Below are 27,873 nucleotides of genomic sequence, written 5' to 3' on the forward strand. Positions count from 1 at the left end.
CAGCCAACTGAACCTGACGTATCAAAATAACTCATTATGCAGGAAAATAGCAGTGTTAAATTAATCAATGCCCATTATTTTCTGTGTTAGCAGCATGAAGTGGAGCAAATTTTGACTGCCCTATTTACTTGCCTTATTCTGTGTACTTTAACAAAGCATAATAAATAATAATATGATTAGCATCAATAGAAGTACCACAGATTTGTAGTTATACATACAGTACTTGGGTAAATGTAGATCGTTGTTTATATTCCATTTATGTATGATTAATGACCCATGCTAAACTATCTGTTTCATCACAATAAAATAGAAGTAACAAGTCTGGGTGTAATTTTGGACTCTGGTTTAACTTTCAAATCCGACATAAGTAAAGTAACCGAGACAGCTTACTTCCGCCTCAGAAATATTGCCAGAGTGCACCTGTTTTTAACTCAACAAGACGCTGAGAAGCTCAATCATGCTTTTATCTCAGGCAGAGTAGACTACTGTAATGCTCCTCTCAGTGGTCTTCCAAAAAAGCCGATTGAGAAACTACAGCTAATTCAGAACTCCACTGCAAGACTTTTAACAAAAAAAAGGAAGAGAGAGCACATTACTCCTGTACTTCCCACACTACATTGGCTCCCTGTGTCTTTTAGAATTGATTATAAAGTCCTTTTACTTGTATACAAAGCTCTTAATGCTTTCGCACCTTCTTACGCTACTGATTGTCATTTCATGTCCCTCCACGAGCCCTAAGATCCTCTACAGCAGGGCTTTTAAATATTCCAAATGTCCCCCAAAATAAAACTGTGGAAGGGGCCTTCATCCATTGTGCTCCAAATTGTGGAAAATCCTGCCAAGAAATATTAGAGTGGCAGATTCAGTGGATATTATCAAACAACACCTGAAAACATACCTATTGAGTTTAGCATTCAATTAGTTGTAATTAATTCTTTTTTTCTTTCCTTCCTGTTTTATCTTTTTGTCTATTCTATATTTGTCAAAGCAGTTTGAGCTGCATTCTGTGTATGAAAAGTGCTATATCAATAAAGTTTATTATTATTATTATTATTATTATTTTAATAGATATTATTATTATTTATCTATGTCTGCATTTTAAATTCTTTCTTACTTGTGCATCGTTTGCCAGAGCTGGTGTCAACTTCTGACTTAATCAGTTGTCCTCTATGTTTGCAATTAGAATTTCATTTAAATTTACAGATTAATTCCTGACAGCCACTGTTACATAGAAAAGTGGTTGTTGACTGCCTTTAATCACATGTCGTTCCCTTTGGGGCTGATGAATTAGCTAATTAGACTGAGTTCAGGTCCCCGGACTCTCCCGCTGTTTAAACAACAGGGAAACCACTGCTGGGACAGAGAGACTACTGTTTCTCCTCTTTCATTGCTGATGATCCCTATTTATAGCAGCAAACTAACTCAGTAAACAGTTTCAATGCGGTCAGTGAACTGTCTAATGCGCTGTTTTAGTTTGTTTGCCAGTGACACAGCCCCAACATGAACGCAGCCACAAAACAGTGACATTTGAATGCACATTGGAGATTTGCAACCATCATAAACACATTCAGTTTGGTGTATACTCAGTGTTCAGTTTTGCATAATTAGCCTATCAGATCCTGTTGTTGGTGGTGTAGTTAACCCTCTGGAGTTCATTTTGGGTCATTTTCACTTTGAATGTAATCATTTTGTCTTGGTTTAGCACCGTTTACAGTGTCCCAACTTCACATGCAATGCAATTTATCATTTGAACAAAGCATAAACCGGCTAAGACCTTTAGCTGTAGTGAAAACACTCAAAGATTTTTTATAGAATAGCTGAAGGTTGCTCAAAATATTGTTTGTCTACACACAAATACAGCGGAAACGTAGGAAATAAAGCTATAATACAGTCTATTTCAATGTAAATTGATCAACCTTGTGCCTTTTTATGTATGCCATTGTATATCACTGAAAATGTTTAGTAATTTAGAGTTTCTTTTAGTGCTTACTAAATTGAAGAAAGTGCTTAAACCAAGAACACTTTTTAAAATAACTTATGATCCTTTGGAAAAGAAAACCATCAGCTGATAGAAAATGCAGACAACAGTATCAGTATTTCATTCTTTATCTTTTACAGTTGTTCACAAAGCAACAATTAAAATATAGCGTTAAGAAAAAATTTTGATGCCAGGAAATACAGCCTCCAGTAAGGTCTATGTTTGAGCTTATGAAGACTGTGAATGGATTTGTTTATCAAGCCAGTCGTCCCGAGCCTCTTCCCCGTGCCTATAGAGTCCTCGTGCTGTCACAGGACTGCTCTGAGGCAACAACATTACGACACCAACACAGATCTATGAATGGATAACGTAGCAATGACCATTTTACGTCAGTATGGCGCCATTTCCCAGAGTAATTTCCAACTTTAAATTATAGATGGAACTCCACTCATGTGACTCTGTTCCTCCCAGCACAGCATTTTCACAGCTTTCTCCCACATACCTCAGTGAGACTGGGTGACATACAGTGACCCGCGAAGGCCTTCCTTCCTCTTTCTGGTGTGCTGATGACCTGAATCATCTGTTTTTTAAAAAACAATAAGCAGCAGAACTAAGGCCCATATTGAGATTCACTGTATTTGTAGACATTTGATCCTTTCAGGTCATTTTTATTCTTACTGCATAACTGCCAGCTTTGGCCCACTGTTCCCATTCAAGTACTTAAAATACATTTTTACAAGGGAAGACCAGCAAAGCAAATTCCCTCAGAACAGTTGTCATGAAGAAATGTATAATTCTAATAAAGATTAGTTTCATATTTTTACCTCACATTAAAAGGGCTACCTGCCCTTTTGAAGAATGGGGAAATTCTTGGGCCAATGAAATTTAATACTGCCTGGATAAACTCAAACACACATAGTGATCAAGCCATAAAGAAGGCTTCTTTAAGCTCCTGTAAAGTTAACATTTTTAGATGCAGTTTTTTGTTAGGCCTGCATTCTCACAAGGAGCTTTAAACGGTTTCATTTTTGGCTCGACCAGCCACAGCCACCAGCGTGACTGAGTCCATGACTGAGTGAGTGATGAAGTTACACAATTGGTCGGCTGAGTGTTGGACTTTTCCCATTGTCCGTTGTTCTTTAAAAATGATTTGGCGCAGATAGTTTCTATTAGGGGGCATTCAGCGGATCAACAACTGTTTTCAAGTAACGTAGCTCCTCAAAAAGTGACCAGGGCTTTTATTTACCTAAACTGTAGAAAGTAACAGGCCTTTATTTGAGGGTGGCTTGTATTTGAGGCAGGCCTTTATTTATAATTGCCTCTGTTTGACATGTATAATTCCTACCGGTACTTTAGTGTAACGCCTCATTTTGATCTGGCCCCACTTGCCCTGTTAATGTTACTGCATTACACGTTAATACAAACTCAACACTTTCTGTCATATTAAAAGCCCTCTAGTGTTTCATTAGACAGAAACCCTCTATTTCTTAACAGGACTTTTATTGCTGTGCTGGTGTGCTGCAGTAAGGGTATTGTCTCATTTCTAGGGGCTGGGGTCTCTGTTATTTACATGCTATTCAGATCTGCTAGTTTCTTTAGCTTAGCAGTTACTGATGGCCTCTCTCTCTCGCTCTCACTCTCTTCTCTTACTTGGTTTTTCTTATGTTTAGTTATTCCTCTACCCTCTTTACTGATAGTGGTGGATGTAGTAAATGTAGTTTATTTACTGTAATGGAGGCGTGGCTCAGAGAATTGGAACACAGCTCTGCTACCCAGCAGCTTCTGATTAGCTGTGAAGTCAGGCTGGGTGACAGAGACGTAGCCCTAAGCCATGGTTTACGCCACACTTGTGCCAGCAAAGTGTTGAAAATAGCATGATTACATTGTGGAATTTATTAAACCGGTAGAACTGTACATGATGCTTAACTGATATGGACATTATATGACAGGCACCAGGACTTCATCCCCCTCTGCTCTTAATGTCCCTGCATCTGCTGAATTATTTTTATCCCCAGTGGCAACAAAATGTATTCACTACAAGTACTACTATTTCTAATATAGTTTATGTTGACAGCACGTTGTGCTACCACATTTTGAGATTATTTGCTATTGAATATTGTGTTTTGCCACACTTGGCCGAGTGACACTTTCCATGACACTGAAGGGGGGATTTCATTCTTGCAGGTTAAATTAGCATTAAATCCTTTGTATTGTTTTGCAAGATAACATCCCCTGTGTGTCTGCATAAGGAGGGGACAAGGATACTTACTTGGGCAGGGGCCGGGGGTCCTCACTGTTTGATTCCAGTGAGGAAATGCCTGAAACTCTGTGTACCGTAGGTTATAAGGATTTCCGTCTCATGCATCCTGGCATGCAGCAAATGAAATACGATGCCTGTATAGTTTGTCATTGTCTACAAACAGCGCTCTAAATGGTTGCTCATAGATGGCCTGATCGAGTAAAGCTCAGCCCCTTTGGAAAAAAATCTGAGAGTAAATATTAGGATGTGGACAACCATATCTACTCTACGGTTGACACATGCAAACTTTAAGACATTCTGTTGTCTAATGTGCCCAGTGCAAAGGTAGTGAAATAATAAAATTTGAAAACTAATCCCACTTTGAATTCAAAATGATACTCATTGTAATAATTTTGATGATTATTTCAGCACTTTATTTGCACTTATCTCAGAAAGGACAGAGGAAAAAGTAAAGGGGAGCCACTTTTGATTATTTAATAGATGTTATTATGTTTATTTGTATTTTTACTCCACACATACACAATAAAAATAAAAAACAAAACAAACAAAAAACAAAAAACAACAGGACAGCAATAATTTTCCTCCAGAGACTTTCTATTTCTAATCAACAGAATAAGCACAATTGGGGGAAACTGGTGAGATACACAGGAAATATTTTTGTTTACGGTGATATCAGAGGGTTGGCGGCATGCTGGCTTTCCAGGCAAAAGCTTTTAACTGCAATTTTTAATTGTCTTTTACAGCTTTTAGAATGTTGAGCAACCATAGAAAACAATACACCAGAAGGGATGTGTGATTCTCCCAACATGCTGTACAGGATGCAATACAGCTGTGGCACAAGAAGTTTTCCCTCAGTGTCCTAAGGTCAAGGTCCAGTCAGTGTTTGATGAGTAGACCTTTATTCAACTTTAGAATAATAAAAAAAACTTCATAAGAAATATTTACAATACCTGATGTGTAAAATTATTGTTATGATTTTTGTTTACCTTTTGAAACATGTTTATCTTTTGAAAAAAATGTTAAAACGCTTTGAAAAATGACACACTGAGGATGGTAATGATTGGTTATGTGACCCATGCATATGTATTTATTACACCTGTGAACCCTCTTGTAATTATACTGAACTAACCTGAAGAAGCCACAAGCAAAACACGTTTCATTTTTGCTTGATAAATGTTTCAAATAATTATCAGAATTGTTGGCATCTAATTATCTGTCAATTGAATGACTAACTAATAAACTGATCATTTCAGCAATGTACATTAATAAGCTGCTGCCAGATAATATCACACCTGTCCTTGAGGCATTTCCAGACATGGCTACTTATTAATTTTGCCATGGATTAAATAATTTCTTAATCATTTCTTAGTACTACTAATTCACTGAATGTACTATTTCTGTCATTTACTGTGCTGAGTAAATCTTGTGATTCAGTTTTTCCTATTGCAACTTAATGAGTGAAGCTAAATTGTGGGTTGACTTTGTCAGACTATGGCTAATGCACAATGCATACATTGTTGCGTAACTCTCCTCCCAAGTCTGGGTACAGCGGGGCTAAACAAGGACACTATGAAAAATTAAAATCAGATTCAACACTTGTCATGTCTTAAAATATGTTGTTATGGAGATCATCAAGTTCATTTTTCTGGTAATGTGGTGTGACAACGCTCCCTCCTTGACTTCTTAAATTAACACTTTGTTGCTCTAGTTGGGAACAATGAGTCCCTGTCTCCAGTTTCAAAACACATTAGATGAATGGTGGGAAATAAACCACACCTAGGTGGACAAAGGAATTCTATGGTCAGTCCATCATTTAACCACTGTTGTGTAAATAAACTAGAAAGTCTGACCATGAGACAGAACATATACAAGACGTACAATGACAAAGGAACACCGTCATTTTTCTTTAGTGTAGAGGACATTGGATCCAACCTATCAGTGTTTTTGTCTTATGGCTCTTTTCAATTTCTCATATTATTCAACAATTCTTTTGTCAGCTGCAGCCAGTTATGGAAAAAATACTACCAAAACTACATTGGAAAATATTCCAATATAAGTAAACAACCTGCATTCAAAAGTACCCAAATTTCTAGAAAATCAGCAAAAGACATGAATGTAGACATCAGAAACATGACAGCAGGTTTGGAACCACTAATTTAATCTTTAACAACATATTGTATTTTATAAGAGTATACTTTTTTAATGTAAAATCTTCCTCAAAAAACTAACTACTCATTGTAGCTGTCAGGTAAATGTACAGGAGTAAAAAGTACAATATTTCACTTTGATACATGTTATGTTAGTATAAAGTAACAGAAAATGGACATTAGGTGCAGAGACCTCAAAATTTTACTTATGTACAGCACTTGAGTAGATGTGATGAGCATTTTGTATGGTTTAAGTATAGGACAACCTTCTTCTCCTTCTTACCACACATTATGAATTTCTCACATTACCTAACATTTCTTTTGCCTGTTACAACACAGCAAGTTCTTTTGGTCACTGTGATCTTCTCCCAGGAGAGCAAGGGATGAATTAACCCAGAAATAAATTCACTGTAGTGTACTCCTCCCATAGGCCTTAATGGCTCAGTTTGCATTAATCACCTCCAGTGAAAAGGTCTGCCGTTCCTCACAAGTCTCCACTCCCCCAGCTATGCCTGTATATCAGTCTGTGGCCTTACAAAGACCGTCTCAGCCTCGAAAGCACCGTGACTCAATGTCTTGTACCAGGCTCCACTGTCGTGCAGCCCTGTGGGGTGGAGGACACCGCTTGCCATGTCAAGCAGTATTTAGAGAAAGCGTTAATGTTGTTTCTGTTGTGTTGATATAAGGAGGGAGCTGGAGATTGGGAGGACAGATGATGGAATGTGACTGGTAGATCACATGGTTGATTTTCACATTGTTTTTACATCCCACAGATGGATCGCTGCTGAAAAGTAAAAATAATGCTCCCCCAAAATTTCATGTTTAAGAAAAGCTGCCTTGATCTGTGCTTGATTACCATGCATTTTTGAGATTGCCTGGTTTAAACACAGGGTTGGAAGGCTTTTCTGTAGCAGAGTTGGTATAATTTTCCCAAGTATAAAAAACAAAACTTAAAAACTGCATCATAAAAAGCTGATACAGATCATGGTGTTGTAAGGTGAACTGCAGTATTCACATATCACTTTTGTTCTGCAGTAGCTTTATACTCAGAATGTCTCTTTTTAAGAACTAAGAGCAAGGAACAATTTTAGACTTTACTAAAAAAATCTTCACTCTATAAGTCCACTTTTTTGGTGGTTTCTTCCAAAGCTGGGATCAAAAACAGTGGAATCAGTTGAACTTGAGCAGGTCAACATTAATTTTCAAGAATTCTAATAGTATAGAGGGTTTTTTTTTAATTTATAAACCCATAGCCAAGGTTAGTGTAAAATAAGATTTGCCTTTTTTTTTTTACAACCACGCTAGCAGTGTTGACTAAGGACGGCAGTGCTGCTTGGTTGTCCAGACTGAAATATCTCACCAACTGTTTGGTTCAAACATTTGTGTTCCCTCAGGATGAATTGTAATAACTTTGGCAATCCTCTAATTTTCCTTTCAGCGCCATTATCAGGTCGAATTTCCAGTTTATGCAATATTTAGCTTTAATACCTGCAGGAGTAACGACTATCAGCCTCAGCTGTACTTTACGTTTAGTGCTGATTAGCAAATGTGAGCATGCTAGCACGCTACACAAAGATGGCAAACATTGTAAACAGTATACCTGCTAAACGTAAGCATGTTAGCATTGTCATTGTGAGCATGTTAGCACGCTGATGTTAGCATTCAACGCGAGGCATTGCTGTGTCTTGGTACAACCTAAGAGAACTGGTGACATGGCTGCAGACTCTTAGTCTTATCAATAGTAATTGTCTAATTCAGAGTTAGGGTGTTGCCGGTATTATTTGTACAGTGCTGCATATGAATACAGTGTGATAAGTTATAAATTGAAGAAGCATCTGAAAGACGTGAATCATTGTGCACACTGTGTTTTATATTTGAGCAGGTAAAAGGTGTTTACACTTCGCCTCTACAAAGTTGACTCAGTGAATCCACCTGCCAAACCTCAAACAGGATTTGCATTAAAACTACACTGTGTTCTCTGGATGACAGCCTTCAGTTCACCAAGTCAAAAAAAGAACTGGAGTAAGTGAGTTGCTGACTATCAGTTGAACTCTTATTGTAATTATTGAGTGTGAGAGGATGGCGACCTTGAATTTCTCCTTAACACAATGTGAAGCGAAGCCCCAGCGAGTTAGCATATAACCCATTTTGCACTTTTATCACGAACAACTCTGAAAAGCTGACTGTGCAGAATGTATGAAACATTCAGAGAATACTTTCTTTTCCGAACTCTTGAATGGGCATTTGTGTTCAAATAAATGTGCTTGCTGTTGAACCACATTTGCACTTTAGCCGTGTCTTGAAAGTGTAAACCAAAAGCCACTGGGGCATTTTTTTTGGTTGGGGAAAAAAATGGAACACAATGAACAATTTGTGGGGACAACAGACACTAGTTTGAAGAACTTGTCCAAAATTATTTACCTCTGGATAACAGTCTTCTTGTTGTGATTTATATGAATAGTTTCCTTATTCTGAATGTGAACCCCTTTTATGATGCTATAGAGATAGTCACAAAACTATCTCTAGTCAGTTTTGTGAAGGCCTTCAAAGCTGGGTGTCTTCAGCTTCCAAAAAAAAAAAAAAAAAATCAGTGTCGCTCTGCTGACCAAACATAAAAAGAGAGACCATTACAAAGGTTGAACTGTTTTACCCCTCTTAAGCCCCCCACCCTTTCTTTTGGCAGAAACAATGTTGCTGCATTACTTGACTGTTATCCTTCCCCCCTGATGATTTTCTTTAGCATTTTTTACTTCCCTTGTTTGAACAGATGCCGCCCCCCCCTCCTGGAGCCCCCATCCTCTGGGATTGCCATAAGCTTTAGCACAATGAGGTAACACTCAATTACATTAATGTTAAGAGTCCAGCCCAGTCAGTTCCTTCCACTAAGAAACAACAAACAATATGATGTATATCACTTCCAGACAAAAAAGGTGGTCTTTTGTCTTACTTTATTTATGAATGGATTATGAAAGAGGCGGCTGAATGACCGTGCTCACCTTTCAGCCATCCTGCTCGTGCACCATTTCATAGCAGGAGGAATCTTACCTGATTAGAAATCAACCAAACCTCAAATAAACCTCAGTCAGTGAGAAACAGATCACTCATTCAGACACGACAGCCTTCCAGAGATTTACTCAGATTCATTGCAGAAAAGAGCTGCAACCAGTTGGATGAATCTGTGAATGACTGGTTGAGCTGGGGAGTGGATTTAGATTTAGCCAGCCGTCTAATCTCATTAGGTAACCTGCTATCTGAAATGACGTCTCGTCCACTAGAATTCTGGGTAAAAGCCTGCTCTTGAGATAAGCAGCTGGTGTTGTCTGTAAATAAGGATGGTGGTGGCTCACAGCTCCTAGTGTCCTGTTTCAGCCTTACACCAGTTAGATGCTTTGAGTGCCACAGAATCCAAAAGGCATCAAAGAATCCCAGAGAAATGTCACCTTTGACCTTTTCTTCCTTTACAACTTGATCACATTCTGGCCAAATTCTGGTAGCACACTGATGAGCTTGACGTAGTGAAGAACTGGTAGCATTTAGAGGTGTGAAACATCTACACCCTCAGCATGCATTTCCAGTTCAATTTATTTTCCATTCGTCATCAGGGCCTGTGCTTTTTAAAGTGGCTCCGACGGCTCCAACCCCTTCAGTGCATCATCACATGTTGATGCTTCCACATGTACATTTTCCCTATTTAAAAGAAGTCTGAATGTGCATTTCATACTTTTCCATTACCAGTGTGAACAAAGTATCACCATACCTGTTTTTCCTACTGCTGCTGGAATTGAATCGTTATGAAAAACTAAGATTTTTGCTTTGAACAAAAATCAATATTCACTGGACCAAAGCTTGGAGAAAACTGTCCAACCAGCAGGCAAGCACTGCATAGCACAGAACTGTGTTTGCAGTGCTGAAACAAATGGATTTTTTTGAGTATAGCTGCATGTCACACCGAGAATTTACACCATCTCTACTACCCATCCACTCCCCCCACACCCGTCCCTCCCACATGTCCATGTTGCTGCAACATGGTGTTATAGATTAGTATGTGTTTAGCAGAGATGCATTGTATGCACGTTTTGGCAACAGTGATTGAATCACATTTTATCAATTTTTGAAATGCAACCTCTCCAACAATTTGCACATACCTCAATTACAGTAATTTATTTATTTATTTTCAGTTTGTGGCCCTCACATATAAACACATATTGAGGTCAAAGTCTCCCATAAAGATAATTAACAAGGTCATTTAAAAGCACCACTCTATATCTCCCTGCTGCTGGTTTTCCCTGCTCTCTTGTTTTGTGATTTGGATACAGAGAAAGAAAAAGTTCAAAATCTTTTATTTAGATTGTTGAGCAGAAGCTAGAGATACCTTCAGTACAACAGTTTGTGTTTTTAAATGTCCTTCACAGATTTTCAAACATTGCCAATTAATTAACTTTTGGGAAAAAAAACAATGCAATGGTTACCTCCATCTCTCAAACAAACCGGTACTAACAGTGCATAAACATTTGAAGCAAGGCTAATTTTATATGTCTGTTTTCGGCAGGGGTTGCATTTACTTCTTTCCACTTCAGAAAATCATCAAAATATGTGATTTTCCAAATCTTTGCATAGCTTTCTGGGTTTTTTTTCCCTTTATATTTCCAAAGGTAAATATTGTGTTTTTATGCAGGTCACCTTCTCACAGTTTTGTCAACAACATTGTTGACAGCAAAACAGTGACTTTTTTCTCCTCAGATGCTATTGTCCACATATGATTTATGTTTGTCAATATTTAAAGGTGGTTTGCTTCATGGTGGCCATAACACAGGCTATAAATCATCCACATTTTTCTCAGTTTCCACAGAAAAGTCATGCGTGGTTACAGTGGGCTCAGCAGCAGCAGCAGCAGGTGATCGTCCACTTGGTGCCTGTGAGGAACATCACGCCGTCCGGTTCCCCCTTTAAATGAGCCCCGCCCCGAAATCAGTCGATCAAATTCAGCATCGCACTCACCAGCGTCGGACCAATCAGCGTCGAGAGGGGGTGGTCCCGAGCGGTGGTCCGGGAGGACGGTAGCCAATCAGAGCGTCTGCTGGTCGAACAAAGAAGCTACGTCAACGATCGTTGGTTGTTTGAATGGCTCATTATTCATGTCCACACCGAGTTTATTTAAGGAGCCGCGATGAGGCGAGATAGCGGGATCATTATAAGAGGTAACGGTTCCGCCGTCTGCACATTGTGTACGTGAACTAAGCAGATGATAATGTCACAGTTTTATGTTAAAAAACAATTGAACCATTTCCCCCCTCATAGTGTGCATCAACATACACCTTTGGAAGCTGATTAAAGCCTGCTGCTAATTCATGTAATTATCCTGGTAGTCTCTTCATGTTTCATCATACACGGTGAAAACAGCAAAAAAAAAAGTTACCGGAAGCCAAACAAACGCTGCATAAAGTTTCACATGAAGGAGGAATAAATAATACACTTTTTTTTTTTTTTTTTTTTAATTTTTTATTATTTTGTTGTTGTTTCCGTTGCATATTTCTGTGGCTGTGGTTAGACCCGGTGACATCAGCCGTGCAGAGGAAAGCACCATCCCTGCCTCTCTCTGCTTGAACACTTGAACACACGCCCACCGCCCATGCAGCCTCCCAAAACGACGCTTTTCGCCCGACTGGCTTCATTAATGCGAGCAGCGACGGGAGGAGGACACCTCTTCTTCTGCGTCCCGATGTGCTGAGAGCCGCTGCTTCAGTCCACCACCGCCCCGGCACCGCGGCACCTCACTCCCCCCTCTCGCTTCTCGGCGTTTTCTCGGATTTTGAGAAGAAGTGCCAACACATATATAAATATTTTATTTCTCGATTCTTCAGCCTCGCCGAGAAGCCCACGCCAGGACGGCGGAGAGAGAAGTTTAACCCACCACCACCACCTCAAGCTGCTGCTGCTTAGGAGGTTTTACGCTCCCACACATCTCGCCTTCCATATTTTTTTAGTTGAATATTTTTTTTTTTGGAGTTAAGTTAAGTTTTTTCTCGGCCCAAGAGGACAGCACATCGGCCCGGCACCATGACTCGGAGATCCTGTGCCATTTACGCCACCGGCATCGTGTGCGCTCACCTCCTGATAGTGGGGATCGCCCTGGTCGTGGCTCAAGTCTTCCAAACAATGATACACAGCCGGTTAAAAAAGGTAAGTTGTACAGATTTTTAACTACAAAAAAAAAAAAAAAAAAAAAAAAAGGCAACAACTCCAGTGTATTTTTCTCCTGTCACATTTTTCTTCCATCTGTCACACTTGAGGGGTTTAAATGTTAAAGCGGTGCATCCGCAGTGGTCAATCATGCGCATTTCAGCATCCCACTGGTGGAAAGTATATGCAGGGTCACAAGATCAGGCAATTTTTTGGTGTTTGCCTGTGTGGATAAATTGTCTGATTGTGGCTTTAGTGGTAATTTCTGTGTTTCTGCATTTTTGTCCCACCAGCTCTGCGGGATGAGCTCGGAGCGGTTCCCTTAAGGAATCCGCATGATCCGAGGTTGAGCAGCCTGTAAGTCCCGGTGCATGGTCGTGTAGCTTTGGGCCTATATTGAAACAGAGGATTAATCAGCATGTGTATTTAACCATTTTAACCATACGTTTTTTTTTGCTGTTAAGTAGAAATCCCCGGTGGTTCCCACAAGAGGAAGACTGAGTGTGTGCCTCTCAGGTGACTTTATTATGACCTCACCCTATTTTATGGGCACACCTTTATGTATCTGCAGGGTTTATATGGTTTAACCAGTCATCACAGGATTCATTTAACTTCCTGGTGAATGAGAGGAACTGGGGGGAAATTGGGTGTGATATGTGCTTTTTCCTAGCTGGTAGTATGCTCATAACCTGTCCAGCAGTGTGTGCATGACCCAGTGACACATTTCTGCAGAAACAGGCTTGATGTAGTGACATTTTGATGGTTGACTTTTCTGAGGAGGGTTACTGGTAGTAATAGTAAGAATCTCAGCCAGCAGGAGCACGGTGGGTGAGGGGGGAGGTGTGCAGGTCTTGACGGATGGGGGAAGGGAGCTTGGGTGAAAGTCCCTGACTTCCAGTGGATGATCTGTAGTGGGTTTTTTTTTTTTTTTTTTTTTTTAACATTGTGGCAAAAGCAGTCCTTCACCTTTCTGAAAATCAAGCATCCAACTTGTATAAACCTGACCGATCCGTAATAATGGGATTGATTTCAAGGGTTAAATTGAGGATATCAGGCAGGGATCATCCAAATGCAGCCCCAACCGCTCTTCATTTTTGTAAAACTACAATATATGTCTGATTTGAGCCGTCACCGCTTCACAAATCGATCCAGGCTTCACACTGTGATCAGCTGATTCTCTGTCTTGAGAACTCCATGAGTTAATCAACATACAGACTACGTTTCAGTACGTTGACATTGACTTTTTGCGAAGATCTAACGATCATGCTGACATTATGAAGGACAGTGAGGCTAAGCACTTATTTCTGACTTGGGTTGGATTTGTACATTGCGCAGAAACAACCACTACTTTCTCTCGCTTCACCCTCACCTCCAGAATCAGCTCAACGTGCAGCACAAGGTGGTGTTCAAGTGGGAATCAGTTTGATGTTATTCTTGGCTCTGCGCTCCCGTCAACGCAAGGAAAGAAACGTCAGTAAATATGTGCAGTAGCGTACCTGCAGTTGGTGGGCTCTTGGTGTTGGGATGCGCTGTATTATGATCCCCCCCCCCCCCTATTGACAGTAGTTTAGGGCATATGTGGGTGATGGGGTGGGGGTGTTGGCAGCTGACACTCTATCCCACCCTGCAGACCCATCACTGCTGCCTGCCCTCTAAAATACCTCACATTCCTCTTACCGACATGAATCACTGTGTTGGATGCTCTGCGTAGCTCATAATCTGTACTTAAAGATCTCTCTGCTTCTTCACCCCATCGCAGAGTCAACCCTCCCCTGCCCTCTCCCTCCTTCCTCTTAAGAAGAAGAAAAAAATCAGGAATAGAGGACACACTTATTTTGTCCAAGTAGGAGACTCACAAACAGCTGCCTCACTGACACCGTTTTCCCCTCCTGGAGTTAAATTTAGGTCTGGGTCTCATTCTTCCCCTCATTCTGAATCACGGCAGCGTCCCAGGGGACCCAAATTAAGAGAGTTAGTCAAAGTTCATCAACGGGGGACAAAATTCAGATGTGACTGGCCATTACACGAAATGACAGCATAGCTAATCCGCTTTCGCCACAGTCTTCCCATTGAATTAGGCAGAGCCCGACATGCTGAACTGACTTCAAAAATCTACCTAATCTGATGTTGAATGTGGCTGTCGGTAATGACGATGGAGCCTAGTTGTTTAAGACAAGTCAAAGCTACCTCGAGGACACAGACTCTGAATGTCTGCTGAGCTGGGCGTGGAGGGAAACAACAGAGAAAAAGTCATGGGAGGAATTTGACAGACTCCTTGGCCTCAGGGGCAGGATTTTTTTGCCTGGGAGCAACCTCATAGTGACTTGTTGTTGTCCCGGCCTCAGCCTATCCCGAGTGGATCTGCTCAGATGAGGAAACTGAAAAGAAAAACACCACCTCGTGCCACTCCTCTCAGCTTCTGTTTGGAAAAGGAGACTTTTCAAGGTAGTAGGACTGATTCAGCGAAAAAGCGTTCAAGAACAAGGTCGCGCTGGTAAAACGCAGCTTGTTTTAGTTCAAAATGTGCCATTCATGCACAACTTAAACGCTTAAATACAAGAAAGACTTGTAGGAACTCATATATTTTATACTCATATACTCCTGCCACTGCAGCTGAAAACAGGATCTTGACACACCACACCTAAGCTGTGCCTGAGGCTGTTTGGCTAAGGATCAAGTCATATTGCTGCTGTTGTTTAGTTTAACTCAGCGCTTCCAGCTAATGACACTGTATTACGATCGCACTGACAAACCTCTCCACTTGCGTTATTTTATTTATTTATTTATTCTTGTGATAGATCAAGGCCTTGTTTTTTTTTTTTTTTTTGGTTTTGTTTTTTTCAGAGAGATAAATGATTCTCGTATAACTTTGAAGGCCTTTTGAAAGACCTTTGTTCAAGGTTGGCAAACACAGGGATTCATGCAGGCCACCGTCACACGTTGGTTCCTCTAATGCTGCGGGGGAAAGGCCAGACGAGACAGAAGCCTGTTTCAAAAGTGACAGTTTGCATTTTGCTTTTACAACGGAACAAGTCAAGTCAATTCTGCTGGTTTGGCATTATGTTTTATACAAGCCCTATAGTGACAGTCACGCACTTCTTTCAGTTCAGCTCTTAATTAAGGTGCAGAATCATCAAGACTCAGGAGATTTTAATGTCTTAAATACTTGAATTTCCTCCTTCTGGAGACATTTTTTAGAAGAAATCACGCAGCTGTGCTATAAAACTGAAACTGATTATTTAGGGCGTTGCCATGACTATGATTGTTTCCTGGTTTAAATTCGATATTTGGCAATGCAACATTTGTAATTCTTTATTTTTAGAAAAAAAAACCACACATATTTCTAGTGAGTATTTTTCACTTTTTGGACATTTTAGAAACTAAACAATTAACAAATAAATTGGGAAAATAATTAGCATATGAATAAGTAATGAAAATAACCATTACCAATAACCACTAAAAGGTTTTATTCATAATCACATATCTAAACCAGCTGATGGAGCCTTTTTCTCTCTCATCTTGCAGATTGTTTGAATCTTCTGTTTCTTCTCAGGTAGTTGAACTATCTCACCGTTGTTATGCACACTATCAAAGTATGTATTTTGGTCAACTCCTCCGATGTCTACCATCAGTTTTTTGAAAGAGGCAAAGTGGAGGTGATGCAACAACACCTGGCAAACCATATATGGCAAAACACATTTGAATGTCGGAAGTTGCAACCCAAACAGGAAGTGCAGGCCACACGTTAAACTATATTTTCTCAACGTCTGAAGTGCCTTTGAGAGACTGCAGCAGACAATGTATGGCCTCTCTCTGCTGTACCTTTTCAGGAACCCCATCAGTTAAAAAGCGTGAAAGGAAGTGGATCATTTCTCCCATTTCCCAAGTTTAGATATATACTCATGGTTGGAAAAAGGTTGCTTGTTTTCCTGCTAAACAAGCATCTTCAGCTTTTCTGTTTTCTTCTACTGTCGGATGGTCTAGTTAAAGGTTCCTGATTTCTCATGTTCTGACACGCAGCAGCCACTGACTAAGGTTTTCAGGTTTGTTTCTCTTCACACGATCACAGCCAGGACATCTGTGAAGCCGCTCAGAGTGAAACCCTCTTCAACTTGTTGAGGCTGCTCTGGCGTGTACAGTCTGAATATTAAAAACTCACCTGATGTTTTGCATGTAGTTTGATGGCTAAGGCTGCACAGATGCCACTTGTATTGTTGCAACACATTGCTGGATTGTGTGGGCTGAATAGTAGCCCACAGACAGATTCCTGCCTCAGCTTGTTGAGGTCAGGGACTGTGCAGTTTTTTGCTAAGACTTTCTGCCTGTCCTGATGGTTTTTCAGCTATGAAGGACTTTTCTCTGCCTCCCTCTGGGTTTCAGGGTCTTGGCCCGGCACCAGCTCATTGCAGAAAAGTGCCATGTGCGCTCTCAGATGGCACCCATCCTGAATAGGAAAGGTCTGTGAAAGTGCCCAAATGTGAATAAAACATTGCTCCCCCTAAGTGTAAAAATGCTTTTTTTGCTCTTTTGCTGATAGGAAGTTACTTTGACGGAGAAGAGCCAAATGTTTGAGTCATGGAAGAATCCACCTCCACCTGTTTATATGGAGTATTACTTCTTCAATGTGACCAATCCAGAGGAGTTCTTGAAAGGCGGGAAGGCATCTGTAAAACAGATTGGACCCTATACTTACAGGTAGGCTCGTTATGAAGACCTAAACCCAAACAGTTTTTGGGAGAAGAGGTGCAGCTGTTAATATTTGTAATACATAGTGATAGAAAAGCAACCTGATTTTCATTTCCAAACATGTTTGTAAAAATCATTTTCATGAAAATCCATCTTGCATGTGGTTCATCTGGGTTCATTTTGTTAATGCTTTGTAAATTCAAAACAAAAGACATCTGGACTAACTGACCAATGCCCTTTCCACACCAGGGAATACAGGCCGAGGGAAAACGTAACTTTCCTGGAGAACGGCACCAAGGTTTATGCCCTTAACCCCAAAACTTTTGTCTTTGTGCCTGAGAAGTCCATTGGTGACCCCAAGGTTGACATCGTCAGAACTGTCAACATCCCATTTGTGGTAAGACATGGTTCATCAGGTCCCTTTGAGTTTAAGTCATTTGATTAGCGTGTTTTTTCATTTTATCACACTGTTATTCCTCTAACACACTCCAAGTCATTGTCCTCTTAGTTTTATTGTGACAGTTTGATGTCTTGACCATACAAACTTCAGGCATACAAAGCCAAGAAAAACACAAGCCTTCGCACCCTTCAACTCAATTTTTTTCTTTTTCCACCGTCATCATCTCTCTTCCTCAGGCGGTGATGAACGAGATGAACTCTTATTCCTTCATCATGCGAACTTTCATTTCCATGTACATGAACAGCCTGGGCATCGAGCTGTTCTTGAACCGCACTGTCCATGAGGTTCTTTGGGGATTCAAAGACCCTCTCCTAACAAGGATCCACTCCTTGAAGCCTGACGTGGATGAATATTTTGGGCTGATGTGGAAGGTAAGGACTGTGATTGTGGAGGCAAGCTTAAGAAAAACCTTCAGAAACCTCCCGGGTTTTGGTTGTTAAGGGTTACTAAAACAACAGACAAGAGGAAGCCTGTGGTAGTGTCGTGCAAGAAGTGAGATTGGCCACATGCTGATGGAAGGTGATTGTACTTCCTGTTTATACGGCAGCGTCTGCGACACTAACCTTGTGATGCTGAGGAATGCACTTAAACAGTGATTAATCACAGTGGATTAATCATCACAGTCAAAACAGTTCACGTGAAAACACCCACCAGTCTTGGATATGTTCTTCAATCAATTACTAAAGCCTTATTGTGTAAGAGTCTGGTGAGAATACACTGAGGGGCATATTTAATGACAAATACAAAGCAGTTTTTCTTTCACAATTCCCATGGTCCTTTGTCAGCGGCTATAAACACCTTTTCTGAGTCATTGCCTCTCTGCTGTACCCTCAACATCTGTCGGTCACAGCAGCTCTATTTGAACCTTGTGTTGTTTTCCACAGAAAAATGGCACTCACGAAGGAGAGTTTGTGTTCCACACTGGTGAGGAGAACTACTTGGATTATGGCAAGATCGACACGTGGAACGGCCTGAGGTAACGACTCATGTCAGGCTCTGTCTATGGAAAAAAACATTTTTTCCCTTTTCCCCCCCCCCCGCTTTCCCCGTGAATAGTAAAACAATGTCTTGACAGAACACAGCCTCGACTTCCTCCCAGTCATCATATTCACATTTGTTTTTCGTTACACAACCTGTATCTGAAAGTCCAGAGGAGAAAGCCTTTGCTCCCTGGCTTTACATAGAGCAGGATTGCAAAATGAATGTTTGTATATCTGAAGTAACTTTGTACTCTGAATGTGATCAGCACATGTAGGTAGAATCTGGTAGCATAACAAGTGTTCAGATCCTTTACTTAAGTAAGGAGTACCAATACAACAGCGTAAAAAGACTCCATTACAAGTAAATATAATCCCTTCAAAACCCTGCTTAGGTAAAAATACAGAGTTATTAGCAGCAAATCAAAAAGTTGTTCCTGGGAAAAATATAATGTTATATATTACAAGATAGTTGATACTAATCCATCAACATGCAAATAATAGTTTGCTCTTACAGTTTTTTGAGGTGGAGCTCATTTCAGCTACTTGCATATGTAGTCCAGTGGTCTCAAATCTATGGGTTTGGTCCCTCCAGAGGGTCAAAAGATACATCTGGGGGGTGCTTTTTTAATTGAGGATAAAATTGAGGATGGACTTTGGGAAATAACGTAATGACAATGTTCCTCTACTACATTACATTTCTGTTACATTTACTCGTTTGGCAGACGCTTTTATCCAAAGCAACTTACGAGTTTGGGACAACACTCAAGCTTCAGTATAGCAGGAGACCTTGGAGTAGGTACTAAGTACTTAATCTGAGATCAGGTGCACAGTAAATATTAGTTAGATTAATTAAGGAATAATTTGCAGATTAATCAACACAGATTAACCAACTAGTCTTGTAAGAGGTCACAAGCCAAAAAGGTTGGTAAAGACTGGTTTAATCTTTAACAGTGTGTTGTATTTTGTCAGCAGTACAATATTTCCTCTAAATTGTAGTAGAAAGGAAGTATAAAGTAGGATAAAACAAAAATACTGAAGTACTTCAAAATTGTACTTTTGTGCAGTGCTTCAGCTGCACCAAGCACTAACATAGGCTGTTTTTTTTTTTTGTTGTTTTTTTTTTTAAACAAACAATAGGAAGATGTCGTGGTGGTCTTCCAATCAGAGCAACATGATCAACGGAACAGACGGCGCCGTCTTCCACCCTCTAATAAACAGGAACGAGCTACTCTACATCTTTGCTGCTGATCTCTGCAGGTATGCACGTGTGCTTGTGTCGTTATAGATTTGTTTATAGTCAAAGCATCACAGCAGGGTGGGTACAGGAACTTCAACGAAGTGTAAGTTGGGAAATGGAAACTGACTCATGCACAATCCGCTTGTAAATCCACTGATAAGGACCTGAGCTGTGGTTATTTCAACTTCTTCTGATAAGGCTGGTGATGAATGCAATACACACATGGGAAGTCCAGAGTTTGACCTGGACACACCTTAATTAAGGCCTTAATTCATGGTTATACAGGAAGTAATTGTCTTGTGCTTGGCACCTATTTGTTTTAAAGTCCTAACTGCCTAGAAGATTAAAGATTAAGAATACAATAACAGCTATTTCCTTCTTCTTGCTGGATCTTGAGGTCTTTATTTAGACTTCTAAAGTGTCTCTTGAAGTAGTTCTTTATGGTTCCCAAAAGTAATCGCTGAGCTGTTTTCTTTCCTCAGGTCTATTCATTTAGCCTATGTGGAAGACGTGGAGGTGAAAGGCATCCAGGCGTACCGCTTTGCACCCCCTAGCGACGTCCTCATGAGTCCCAAAGACAACCCCTCTAACGAGGGATTCTGTGTGCCAGCTGGAGACTGTCTCGGCACTGGGGTGCTTAAAGTCAGCGTTTGTCGAGAAGGTAGGAACACCGCCCCTTTCCCCCCCTCACGCTGAGCCCCCGCTGTAACCATAGAGCTTGACCCAGTTACCCATCACCACCCGCCTCCCTTTGATGACTCCAAACCAGTCCCATGACACAGTTTCCCCCCTTTTTTCTACCCCCTAGAAACGTCCTTTTCAGCCAGCCACCACATCCCCTGCCCTGCTGCCTGATTCCCTCTGTTTGAGCATACCAGATTTTACTCAATACTGGGTTCAATGATTAACTGTGCTGGCTATTGAAGTATTTTATGGTGGTCATCGAGTAGAGTATGATTGCTCTGATAAGGCAATCACCAGTGGGCTTTACACATAAAGTCACTGCAGTATCACAAAAAGATAGGCTACTGTAACCCCAGGACTCTGCTGTTTGTGTAATTGCTGCTGCTCGTATAATTTACTCAAAGTTTATTTAAAATCCGTAGAGTATTATTTCTCCTTTTTTTTTTTTGTAATTTTGTTCCAATATATACAGTCTAAAGGCCCATTCAGACATGATTAACATTACAGGGGTAGGTGGAAGTTAAAATGCTCCCTCTGGTCCCTGGTTATTTAACTCATTGTTTCTGGATGGGATTTTTAACTTCACTCAATCACAGGATGTAGTGAGTTATAGACTTACATGAAAGGCATGTAAAGCTTATCATAAAGTATTGCATTAATAGTAATGATCCCATACCTGTATTTTATTTTTCCATCATGGTTTTGGTTCCCAGAGAGGCCTATCCGTTAGTGTTAGCATGTGTCCGTCTGTCAGATTTTGCAACAACTTCATTTTCACCCAAAAACCAAATATTGCACTGACCTGGTAAAATGCAGAAGGGCAGTTTTAAACTTAGAGGTCCCCTTGAAACTACCTTAAATTACAGGAGAACTGATGCTCTAAAAACAGCATTTAATTTTAGCTGTAATTAGAATTATTGTTATTATTACACATTACTATCTGACAACCTAAAGTCCTTAGGTCATAGGTATACTGGGTAAGTTTTTGCAAGTTTTATTTTGAAAAGATGTATATAAATACATTGGTGACTAAGCACCCTACTAATATGATATAAAAGACAATATATGTGTGCAAATATACATATATACTCCATTTAACTCCCTAAGAGTTTAATTATTAAAAGCTTCAAATAGATAGAAGTTCTCTTACTCAAAGGGCGGGTAGGAACAGGATGCTTGCTTTGTCAGCTAATCACTATTTAGGCTCAATACAACCTGGGACCCACATTCCTCAGCCAACTGCTGCAATATATAAATTACTGAAATTCCTGTTTGTCTGCTTGACACAGAATACCAGATAGTTTTATCTTATCTCACGTTTCTACTTTGATCTTTTTCCAGCCTTTATTGTTTAGGTGGAGTCATCTTCAGATACAAACACTGACGCACTTATCTTACCCCCCCCCCCCCCCCCCCCCCCCCCCCCACCCCCTCCCACCAGGCGCTCCCATTGTGGTGTCTTTCCCCCACTTTTATCAAGCGGACCCCAAGTACATCAATGCTGTTGATGGGCTCAACCCCAACAAGGAGGAACACGAGACGTACCTCGACCTGCAGCCGGTACGGCTAATATTTAATATTCCATCAGATTAGAGCCACATGGTTGGATCTGTGTCGAAACCTCAACTCGGTTTATGACGGACTTCAGTTGTTTTGATCTTGATTTTTAGTAATAGCTCTGCATGTTTTTGTTAGCACTGCATTGTGTTGTACGTGAGGATTTGTCAGTCTTTATCAAACCGATAAAGGGAGTTTGTTTCTTAAAACAGGACTGTAGCTTTCTTCCCATGTGTGAGGATTATAAGAAAGATAAGAAAAGCGATAGTGAGATTCACCGGAAGCTTTTCGCTTTGTCTTGAAATAATTTCTTTTTCTCTGTTTTTAGACCACTGGAGTTCCTATTCGTGCCTGCAAGCGAGCCCAGCTCAATATCATTATGAAGAGAATCCCAGGCTTCCCGTAAGTGGAACTCTGTTGAACTCTGGCCCACTTCACTGTTGCCACACACTGTCCCCATTCCGGCCACATGTTGAGCCAGATGTTGTCCCTGACCTTCCTGTCTCTCTCTGTCTGCCCCGCAGCAAAACCAAGTATATCAACGAGACCATTTTCCCCATCATGTTCGTCAACGAGGTGAGGACCCCACCCCCTTTAAGCACAAACTGAAACAAACCTGTTCTTATAAGCGTGACCGTAAGTCAATAACGTCGTCTCTCTCAAACCTAGACGGCGACTATTGATGATGACTCAGCTTCCCAGATGAGGACACTGCTCCTGATTGTGACCCTTGTGTCAAACTTCCCCTTGCTCATTGTGGGTATGGGCATCATCCTGCTGCTGGTCCTCGTCGTCTTGTTCTGCCGAAACCGCCAGAAGAAGGTAGGAGCTGCCCCTGTAGCTGTGGTGTTATGAATCCTAAACTGTAGCATTATTAATCCCCACAGTTACCCTGGTGTGGAAAAAAAAAAGTGTGCTACCCACTGACATTAGTTCACAGAGTAAATGGGACCTTGAGTGATGGTAGATAGTAGTAACATGTCAAAGTAAAGCCTTTAGTTTTGACAGTTTTGACTGGGTTTCTGCATGGTTAACATTTTCCTACATTAACCTCACTGAGCTTCAGCAGGTTTAACCCCTGAGCTATGCGCATGTTAACTAACACATTGCATGATTCCTGCATAGCAAAGCCTGCATGAGCAGTTTTCCACAATTCTGGATCAAATGGTGTTCACGTGTTTTTTTTCCTTGCTGAACGTTTTCTAACAGTTGATGCATCTTCGATGAATCGATGAGTTTTTGTATTCAGGGACAAAACGTATTAGTTCCCTTTTGGTCAGAGTAATTAGAAACTATCTTTGCTCTTTTGAGTACCAAAGTGCATTGAACTAGAATAGTCCTGTGAGTAATGTACAGCACATGCTCAAGTCTTATCTCTGGTAGTATAGGGTTGCTGATTTGAACCCTGGCCTTACATAGCCTTACACACCTTCATGTTATTGTAGTTCAGGTTATGCACTGTCCATAGAGTGGCCTGCAACATACATGTTAAAGGAATAGTTTGATATTTTGGGAAATATTTCTTTTTCTTTCTTTCTTTCTTTTTTTTTTTTTTTTTTTTTGTTGTTGCAGGTAGTTAAGTGAGAAGATTGATGCCACTGTCATGCTTGTCTGTTTAAATATGAAACTACAGCCAGGAGACATTTAGCTTATCTAAGCATTATTACCCTATACCAACTTTATTTAAAAAAAAAAAAAAGGCAACAAATCCAGCGGCTTTTTTTTTTTTTGGGAAAAACATTAGTGACTTTCCGTAGAAGAGAGTTGCCAGTGTTGCCCCGCGAGCGCAAGATCAGGCTTTTCCTCCACAGACACACCTCTCTGCTCTCACTATGCCCTGAAGGCTCGACAGCTGACATGAGGTTCTAACTTTCTCTCGGATCATTTTTTACAAGTAAATATAGCCTGTAACTCGTGTGATCAGGCAAAATCCTGGATTTTAGCAGCAGACTAGCAGCTTGGAAATGACTTAGAAGTGACTATTGATTAACCTGCAGTTTTAGCTGTGTTTCAGTCACGATTTCAAACTCCTTCTGCTGAATGACGACAGAAACTAAGAAACGTGTAAATGAGAGCAGCTTTACTGAGAATTTGGCTGTGTTAAAATACTGTATTATGTGAGCGCAGACAGTGGAAGAGAAGCAAACTGAGGGTTGAAACCAGCCGGTTTTGATCTCGTCCTGTTACACTTTTTCTACAGATTAAAAAAACAAGAGAAACCACGTCAGTCAACGTGGATTTTGATTGGATCTTGTTACTTTCGGACAAACTTCAGCTTCATACTTAGAGCACAAACACGAGAGTGGCGTCAATTTTCTCATGTAATTCTCTGCAAGAAATTGAATAAGCATATCTCCACAAAATGGCAAACTATTCTATTTCCATACACACATGCACTGAAGTTTATCGTAGGACTGAGAGACTGTTGCTTAATTGCAATGTGAAGAAGTGTTGTATTAACCATGTTCTAATTTTAATTTTCTGTAACCCCCCCTTTTTTTCCTTTTCTGTTTTAGAATGAAGTAAAACGTATTGATTTTACTGAAGCTTTTCATTCTTTTACTGTAAGTCTTCATTTTGCCTTGTTTGCTATTCTCCTTTTAATTTGTTATCCATCATCTCTGATTATTATCATTTTTAATTGACTTTACAGACACGATAGTCCTTTTTTGAGTTCTCGCCTCACAGTGTAATTGGTTTCTTTAGTTTTTTAAGTTAATTGGTTTCTGTGGTGGTTTTTTTTTTTTTTGTTGTAGCTGGTGCACATTAAGGTTGTTGTGTGAACATTACAGTCAAAACATTTACTCCCATTTCAATGTCAGTGTTCAGTATGAAAGAATATTTGGACGTCTTGCCAGTGCTACGTTTGTACTAACACCCCCTGTCCTCCCGACTCTTCCCGTCCAGACGACAAAAGACGACATGGCCTACACTCAGGTCAGCGACAAACCAGACGAGCCATCGGAAACGACAGCCAATCAGCCAATGAGGAACGGCTCCTACATTGCCATGTCTCCAGTGGAGGCCCAGAAGTGTTGATCGAGGAACTCCTGCCCGAGTGTGGAGCTCAGGAAGGGGGCTGAGGGAGCAGCACAGGGGTGTTACATTACCACGGGTGGGGGTTTAAACACACAGTGGGCTCATTTTCACATATTCTGGGTGGTGGGTAGGATAGGGAAAGGGGTGGGACGCAAACCCCAGTAAATGTTTAGTCAACAAAGACATTGCTCCTCTCACTGAGCCCTCTTATGACTGTCCGCCCTCCTCTACTCTACCTGCTGAGCATGGCCCTCACTGCCTACCGTGCTGCAACACAACAACAAACTCTCACACCTTTATTCCTCATTTCCGTCCTGGTCGGCCCGTTAAACACGCCGGGACCCTGGGTGGGCTCGGCCGGGACAAGCCTTTTTCCGTAATTCTTCTGAGGGAACATGGTAGCATAGGTGTCGCTGCTGCACACGGATGCATGACCTTCTGAGCAGACTTTGCCGGCTAATGTGGCTCAAAGAGTGTTTAAGTATTCACCTGAACAACAGCGGTTGTTGTTGTTGTTACAGTCGTATTCTTGCTCTTTTCCTCTCTATCAGTGTTGCGTGAGGAGAAAACGTCAAGCCAACAGATTAAAAAAAGCCCCTGTAAACTGAATCATTAGGACAAAACTCTGAGCTCCTGGGCTCTGAGGATAAGATGGTTTTGCTAACAAAGCTGAACTTAGCATATCCTTTTGTACAAAAAAAAAAAAAAGAAAGACAGAAAAACAGACTGAGCCAAACTATTTATAGCATTTTTTTGCCTTTTTTCCTAAGATGAATTAGTGCGCACACACCGCACTCTCAAGTATCAGTTAGTGATAGTGTTGGTGCACCTTTATTTTACACTTCAGTGTCCTGTTTTGATGGACAACGGGACACTGTTTTTCTTGACGCAGGCGCGGTGTAGTGTGACACCTGAAATACTTGTGATTTTGACCGCACCCCCTCTTTTCTCCTTGTTTTTTTTTTTTTGTTAGCATCCCCTCTTTTTCCCCCCACAACACTAGTCAAAAAAAGAAACACTCAGCTACATTTCAAAGTCCTCATTAGTTAAGGTGATAGTAGCTAGATGTAAAATTGTTAGGCTTGCCAACATTAGCTTGATAAAGTCGCGCCTTTTTTTTTTTTTTAGGCTTCATCACACATCAAGACAAAAAGGAAAAAAAAACACCCACAGAACTTACAAGGGAGACTTGAACCTGCTTTCTGCCTTACAAAGGTTCAGTGTGTTCTTTATGTTCATACATTGTTCAAATAAGCTGGAAATCTCTTTGTCCTTATTGTACATATGTAAAGGGGAAATGTTGAGATACCTCTGACCAAATCCAGCAAGCAGTCCTCCTAGGTGTGCTGAAAGACACTAACTTTGTCTGGTGTCGACCGCTCCTGCACGTCTACACTGTTACTTATTAGAGAAAGCACAATTTGGATTGCTAAAACCAGTCCTCACACAAGGCTACCAGGTTTTTTTTTGGTCCTATTATATATATATATATATATATATATATACACACAGCTGATCTGTCAAAGACACTGTCAAGTGCCGTGACTATATAAAAAGAAAAGAAAAAAAGTGGAATCATTGGGTGTTGAGGGAGACCTGTGTGCCACCCGCCGCTGTGCAGTCGTTCAGTTTGCCAAGGAGCTGTAGGCATTCAGGCAAACGCAGCACACAGCACTTGAATCACTGTTTGTCTTATGTTTCATGTTGTGTTTTCAGTGCTCTCTCCGCCACACTTGTCTTGTCACATGTTAAACCCATGGTTGTTTATCAATGGGAAGTGAATTTAAGGCCATAATACTGTCAACGTGGAAAATTCCCTGCACTTTGCCTAGAAATTGTGCCCTGTGTATTTTCATTGTTTTTTGTTTTGTTTTTTTTGTCCTTGTCATTTCAATGTAGGTGGTCCATATGTTCAGTACATTTCAACGGTTTGTCCTAGCTAGTGTTGGTTGTGATGTTGTTGTAAATGAACAACAGACATCCCTGCCTCTGTGTTACTTGCTTCTCAGCACATGGAGTGTCTTCTTTTGATATACTTTTGTATTTGTTATTGCTGCTAAAAAAAAAAAGAAAAAAAAAAGTCATAACCTATGGACTTGTATTTGTATATGGGTTATTTACCATAATGTGCTCGTATTCGGTTTCAGGTTGATCCACAGTCTTTTTTTTTTTTTCTTCAAGTCTTAAATCTTGAAGGCTCTCTGTGTTGCCAACCCTTTGACACCTGAGCACAAGATACAAAGCCCAAAGCTTTCTGCATTTATTTGAATTAGCGGTTACAGTTATTACTAGCAACATTTATGTAAAGTTATCACAGTTAGTCATTCCTCAATTAACCATTTATCTGACCATACCACATGTACCGTGGGGTTTATTATAGGGTTAGTTAACTTGACAGAAAGGGCGAGCCGCTTCAGCACCATCTAAGATCGGTGTCAGAAGTCTGAGTCTGGGTTTGATAACTCTGGTGGAGAGTCCTTTAAAGCAGAAGTTCAACACTTTGGGGAATACACTTATTCGCTTCCGGGTGGAGAGGTATGTGAGGAGACTGACGCCACTGTCTCTTTAAATTGAAACTACAGCCTAGAGATGGTTAGCTTAGCTTAGCACAAAGACCTGAAGGGAGGGTAAACAGCCAGCCTGGGCTCTGATGATTCCTGCTACT

General features: G+C 40.6%; 1 protein-coding gene across 2 annotated transcripts; it reads left to right on the plus strand.

Annotated features, from left to right (window-relative positions):
- Positions 1–11,936: 11,936 nt before the first annotated feature.
- On the plus strand, positions 11,937–26,004 carry scarb2a (scavenger receptor class B, member 2a). 2 transcript variants are annotated; one of them, XM_071483607.1, is made up of 13 exons: positions 11,937–12,565; positions 17,103–17,260; positions 17,501–17,648; positions 17,888–18,082; positions 18,596–18,687; positions 19,829–19,948; positions 20,411–20,589; positions 22,054–22,172; positions 22,498–22,571; positions 22,694–22,745; positions 22,839–22,991; positions 24,686–24,733; positions 25,077–26,004. In XM_071483607.1, exons 1-13 carry the CDS (start codon positions 12,443–12,445, stop codon positions 25,206–25,208), a joined length of 1,593 nt encoding a protein of 530 aa, XP_071339708.1. In that variant the 5' UTR covers positions 11,937–12,442; the 3' UTR covers positions 25,209–26,004. The 2 variants fall into 2 exon arrangements, with proteins under 2 accessions (XP_071339708.1, XP_071339709.1); XM_071483608.1 differs by lacking the exon at positions 24,686–24,733 and having other exon boundaries at positions 12,056–12,565.
- Positions 26,005–27,873: the final 1,869 nt, after the last annotated feature.

This window comes from Trachinotus anak, unplaced genomic scaffold, assembly GCF_046630095.1.
Source record: "Trachinotus anak isolate AG129_WGS33_773 ecotype Australia unplaced genomic scaffold, CSIRO_AGI_Tana_v1 ptg000008l, whole genome shotgun sequence".
In the NCBI taxonomy this organism is placed as follows: Eukaryota; Metazoa; Chordata; class Actinopteri; order Carangiformes; family Carangidae; genus Trachinotus; species Trachinotus anak.